Source organism: Urocitellus parryii, chromosome 9 (genome assembly GCF_045843805.1).
Source record: "Urocitellus parryii isolate mUroPar1 chromosome 9, mUroPar1.hap1, whole genome shotgun sequence".
NCBI classification, from domain to species: Eukaryota; Metazoa; Chordata; class Mammalia; order Rodentia; family Sciuridae; genus Urocitellus; species Urocitellus parryii.
In genome coordinates, this window is record NC_135539.1 from 69,438,739 (window position 1) to 69,444,844 (window position 6,106).

The 6,106-nt window shown below is 35.8% G+C and overlaps 1 protein-coding gene across 1 annotated transcript in view; it reads left to right on the forward strand.

Moving 5' to 3' along the window:
• Usp6nl (USP6 N-terminal like) overlaps positions 1-5,489 on the forward strand; it is a 167,339-nt gene extending 161,850 nt beyond the window's left edge. The window contains exon 15 of the mRNA XM_077802713.1: positions 2,373-5,489. Coding sequence (XP_077658839.1) covers positions 2,373-3,784 — 1,412 coding nt within the window. The 3' untranslated portion in view covers positions 3,785-5,489. The remainder of the gene's footprint in view (positions 1-2,372) is intronic.
• Positions 5,490-6,106: the final 617 nt, after the last annotated feature.

Here is a 6,106-nt window from a genome sequence, read left to right on the forward strand (position 1 = left end):
AAACTTTTCTGTATAACAAGCATTTTACAGTTTGGATTATCACTTGAAATAATTTTTCTACATATCATAAAATCATTTATTACAAAAAGACATAAGAGCAATGTTGATATGCCAACTACTGCCGAATGGTATTTGCCACTGTCCTTAAACCACTCTGTTCATTCCCTTACAGTTCATATCTAAAACACTAAGCAAGCAAGTAGACTCTACCTTAATAATGAATCCTAGAAACAACCTCTTCTCACTACTTTTCACCCCAGTTAAAGTATAGGGGTAAAGAACAAAAATTCTGGAATCAACTCTGGGTTTGAACTCTGGATCTGCTGCTTACTAGCCTTGAGCTTTTCAGCAAGTTAATCTTTGCCTCAGGTATCTCGTCTATTAAAAATGAAGAAACAGTAGTGACCAGTGTTCTCTGCCGTATGTACAGGTTTTGAGCAGTGGCTGATTCATAGTGAGTACTTCATGAGTATTAGCAGTTATTGTCACCATTATCATCCTTAGTTATTACCACAGCCGAAATCTACTCTGCCATTTCATGTGACCTTTCTAATATAAACATCAGATCATGTAACTCCCTGCTGAAAAGCCTCTAGCATTTTTTATTTAACTCCACACAAATTCCCAAGTCCTCACTCTAGTCAGTGTCCTTCGTGACTTGACTCTGTGGGTCCTTGGCCTCATCCTCTGTCTTTCTCCCTCTAGACCTTTGTTAAAAAGGCCTTGTTCTTGATGGTACTCTTCGCTGCCCTGTGCTACGTGACCCTGATGGTTTTAATTGCTTTTTCCATTTTTTTCCTAGCACTATGTACAATTAGAGTATGAACTCCAGAAGGACAGGGCCTAGGACAGTGCCTAGGACCTAGTAGTTGCTGTATGCATTTGTTGAGTGTATAAACAAATGAAACAGAATTTCATTGCCACTTCTGATGCTTTTGTGCTTTTAAATATATAAAACCAAGAGCTTATGTAAATACTGTCAATATAAATTCAGTTAAAACCATCAAAAGTTTCTCTACAAGTTTATGAAAATGGCATAGTAAAAGGTAACAGTGAAGTGGGATAAGATTGGCTTTTCTGAAATTGCTTTCCCATGTATAAAACACAGGCAGGACCACGTCTTGTTGGGGCCCTAGGGCTCTGAGGATTTGCCTCATCAAAGGAAGAAGAAAATGGGCATAACTGGGAGCCTGATGATAAATTGACAAGGTTTATGAACACCAAGACTTGAGCCTCATAAAAACAAAGACAGGGTCTGTGTGCTCACCACTATCAGGGCTGTTGCTCAGCACAGTGGCCATTGCAGAATGTATTAGTAGCTATCGTTGGATTATTTTTTATTTCAAATGACAATACATTATTTTGTGATAACAGGTGAAAAACAAGTTGAAATTTTAGCAAATGGAGTCTGTTGTTTTTTCATGATGGTCTTTATTGACTACCCCATAATAGATCAGCTTAAAACACTTCATACTAAAATGGCCAGTTTATTCAACCTTTCTTCAATACCTCATGAATTTTCTATTAATTACTTAAAATATAAAACAAAACGTATGTGATACAATTTTCTTTTTTAAATTTTTTTCTATTTTTGCATTTAAAGTAAGACCTTTTTAGAATCTTACTTCTGGTTAGAGAATACTTTTTATCAGGAAATTATCCTAAGGAAGGTATTCAAGATATAATAATAACAATAATGTTGAGACAAGTTTGACACTACAGTAGGTCATCAGTTGAATTTTAAATTTGACAGACCTGCTTGAAGTTGATAGGGAAAGTTTTTCTGTTTTTTTTTTTATTTTTGGTTTGCTTGTTTTTAAAGTATTTTTTAGTTGTAATTGGACACAATACCTTTATTTTATTTATTTTTATGTGATGCTGAGGATTGAACCCAGTGCCTTGCATGTGCTATGCAAGTGCTTTACCACTGAGCCACAACCGTATCCTGGGAAAGTTTTACTGAGATTTAGAAATAATTTTAGTTGAGATAGATTAAAGTAATATTAAGATACTGAATTACTGACTCTGCAGGATTGTGTCAGGAATGGAAATAGAACATCAGCTTTGCATTCCTGGAAAAAGCATGTAACCATATGTCTGAAAAAAATACAGGAATCATGTTATACAATTGTGTGAATCTTGTCCACAAGGTTTCAAACTGTTCCTGCCTGTACATTGCCTAATAAGGTTTTGAGTTTTGGTATGTTTTAATATTGGTCTTTCCAGAAAAAGTACTTCTTGACAGTCATTAAAATTCCATGGTATAAAAATATGTATATATAAAAAACATGCAATTATTAATAATGTGTACTTAAATCAGATACTATTTACTCAGATATTTATTTTACTTATGAATTTATCTTTCCTTTTAGGTAAAGAGGATGAATATCCAAAGAAACCTTTGGGGCAGCTTCCACCTGAATGTCATTCTACTGGCATTAATCACCTGAGCAATGGACAAAGAAGTGTTGGCAGGCCCAGTCCCCATATAAGCAGCAGAAGAGAAAGTGGATCATCGCCTTCCAAAAAGCATGAGCACTCACCCCACCATCAGAGTAGAACTGGTACTCCAGAAAGAGTCAGGCAGCTCCGGCAGAAGTCCGTGGATGAGGATAGTAAAAATCTTAATGAGGCAGCTTTTCAAAGAAAACTTGCATCAGGTCCACAAGACAATTCCGAGCAGTATAACCATGCAGCTGCTAACCAAAATAGCAATGCTACTTCAAATATCAGAAAGGAATTTATGCCCAAATGGAATAAACCCTCAGATACTTCAGCTATTGAAAGGACTGCCAAATATGCCATTGAAGGTAGATCGGTGCACCCTACACTTGGAGTCACCATCCCAAATTCTACTGATCCTCGGATATCAAACACAAGGCAAAAGATGAAGGTTTTGGATGCTGATGATGGGAAGCGAGGCTCCAATGCATCCCAGTATGATAACGTACCTGGGGGTGAGAATGAAAATGGAACTTCTGCTGAAGAAGCACTAGAAAGGGCTTACTCTCACAGTCCAAGGAACATTGTTTACTCTAACAGTCCACGAAAGCATGTTGAGCCAGGTTCTAGTCCATCAAAAGTATCCAACAAGTTTACTTTTAAAGTACAGCCTCCAGGCTATACAAGACATCAATCCCAGTTAGAAGGGGAAGATCGAGGGACTGTGCACCCACCTTCCTATAGCAACCCCCCTGTTTACCACGGAAATTCTCCAAGACACATCCCCACTGCTAACAGCAGCTTTGTACCTCCACAGATCAGCCCTGGGACTCAAATTCATCCTTCCCGAAGACCTTTCGGTTCTACTCTGTCAGTTGATATTTCTCCAGAGAAATCTTACAGCCGCCCATCACCTCTTGTACTACCATCCAGTCGAATAGAAGTCCTTCCTGTTGATATTGGTGCTGGGGGATACTCAGGCAATTCAGGGTCACCAAAGAATGGAAAATTCATTATTCCTCCAGTGGATTATTTGCCAGATAACAGAAAATGGTCAGAAATTAGTTATACATACAGACCTGAGATGCACGGACAATCATGGACCCGAGATGCTAACCGTAGCCACTTAAGCAATTTACCAAAATATTCAGCCTTTCAACATGTACCCTTTCAAGACCATAATCTCCCAGCAGTTTCAGTAGATAGTCCAGTGCGGTATAAAACTTCACCAGCTGTAGAAGATGCCAGTTCAGCTGGGTATCAGTATGCAGGGCCTTCACCTCCAGCATATCACTACAGAAAGCGGGAGGGGCTTTCTGTTCAAGAATCAGTATTGCTGTGAGAATATATGTATACTTGGAAAAAGACAAGAGAATAGAAACCATACGAAACCTGCATTGCTATGTTTGTAATTGCCAAAGCAGTATTTTATACTCTTGGAAACAACTCGCAGAATTCTGATGTATATTAGTAATAAGAATATGTAGAAGTTTTCATCCTCCATGTAGATGCTGCTTAAGATGAGCATTTTAAATTGCATCATCACTGAACCTGTTAAAGAATTTAACCTGGAAACATAGCAATAGCATTTAGGGGTACACGCACAATAATGATCCTTTACTCACTTTCATTTATATCTTTCTCCAAAAACTGAACATTTTTATTCTTTTGGCCCATTCTGTTTTAGCTAATGTAAGCAAACCACTGAGAAACCCTAGAACAGATGTTTTTTTAAGGCTAAATATGTCTTTTAATAGGTATTATAGACACCTATACATACATATTTGAATACAGACCTGAAGAAAAAAAAACTTTTTTAAAAATGAATTTTAATCTAGATCCATAATATAATATGATTTTTTTTTCTTGTCTTTTAGTCTAGTTCTACCACCCTCCCCCCATGTTTTTAACCTGGGACCTAAACTGACAAAATTAGAGTTTTCTCTGACTTTGTTAAGATAGTATCTCACAGAATGCTCATTGTTATCCTTCAATGGCTGCCATTTTCTTTCAATCTGAAAATTAAAGACATGGGAGAGAAAGGCTGACCACTTACTGGTGCTTAAAAATTGGAGCAGGTAGGTAAGTTTATGGCCAAAGGCACAGTGCTCCTTGTATCCATTTCCCCCAGATCATTCTTAAGTGCTTTTTTGCACCTGGCTCTGCTCTTTCTTTTGCAACACTCAGAGCATACTGTTCCTTGCCAGATACCAGGAATGCTATAGGAGAAGTTGCAACTTAGTGACCATGCAGCACTGGAGGAGCAAGGTGAAAGGCCTTTGAAGTTCATTTGAAAGAAGTAATAATGGTCTGGTTACTTCTCAATTCTGACTCTTAAATTCTTGCAGGGCCTCACCTTGAAGGGCCCAAGGCAGTTGTTTACATGATCATTTTCTGACATTTTCTTTAAAGAATGTAATCAATGGATATTGCTGCAGTTATCAGGCCATTATGTTATTCATATTAAAATTGTAAAAAAGATGATTCTAACTATTAATAGGCATCTCAGATCTTGATCTTTTTAAAAAATATAGTGTGACTTTCAAACTTTCAAAACTATTTTTTCTTTTTCTGTGAAAAAAATTCAGGTTCATGGTTTAAAACAATCAGTGATATCTTTAAAAATATTCTATTACACTACAATTACCGAAAACTGACAAAATTTTGGGCACTCCAAGAAAATAGAACTTTGTTTTTAATTGGAGTACTTGTTTTCAACATTATTGTGCTCATATTAGAAAACAAAAAGTTAGAAAGTCTAACATAGATGGCTCTTCCTGTTGCAGGTTGGGGCTTTAAGCTTTTGAGGTACAAAAGTGTGTCTTAAAATGCAAATAACATTTGTTTAGCTAGTGAATGTGACAATATTTTTATGTATATAATGAGTCTAATGTAATTTTAATCAACTTGGTAATGATGTTTTTAAATGGCAAAACAAATGCAGTGTATTAAAGCTGAACACTACACTGAAGCTCAAACTCCTGATAAAATAACAGGTTCTTGATTTAGATCATGTGGAAGCTGAGAAATAAATGTGTATAAAAATGTGCTGAGGATAGTAATTCAAATTTTTAAACTATGATTCTGTGACTTGTAATGAACCAAGCTGTACAATTTAGTTTATGAGAGCACCCAAGCTGCTCATATATATATATATCAACAGTGGTAAATACTGTAGAGTTTATATATATATGCAAAAATATATATATGCGCGCACACACACACACTATTTTCTTATATCATCTATGACATTTTTTATCTGTATACTTTTTTGATGTGATTGTTTTTAACATGCTAAAAAGTAATAAGTATTTTTTGTTTTGTGTCTTTTATGTGCATTTTTTTAATATGGCAAAAGTGCTGCATTCCTGATGCTTCTAAGGCTACTTTTCTAATTGAGTGATGTTGCCCAGTGTTCACCACATTAATTGTGTATGTTGCAGTTCTGTGTTTTATGTTTTATTAATTTCCAGTAAGACTGTATTTAGAATGACATCATCTTTCCCTTATTTAATGACATTACAATATTATTTCTAGTCTTCCCTCTTACCAAATGTAGCTATGTTCATTTTTTAAGCAGAATTTAATTTGAAATTATTTTGCCACTATACAGTTTTACTCTTTCAAATTTATTTTTTAATAAAAGTTAATGAAACGATGATAA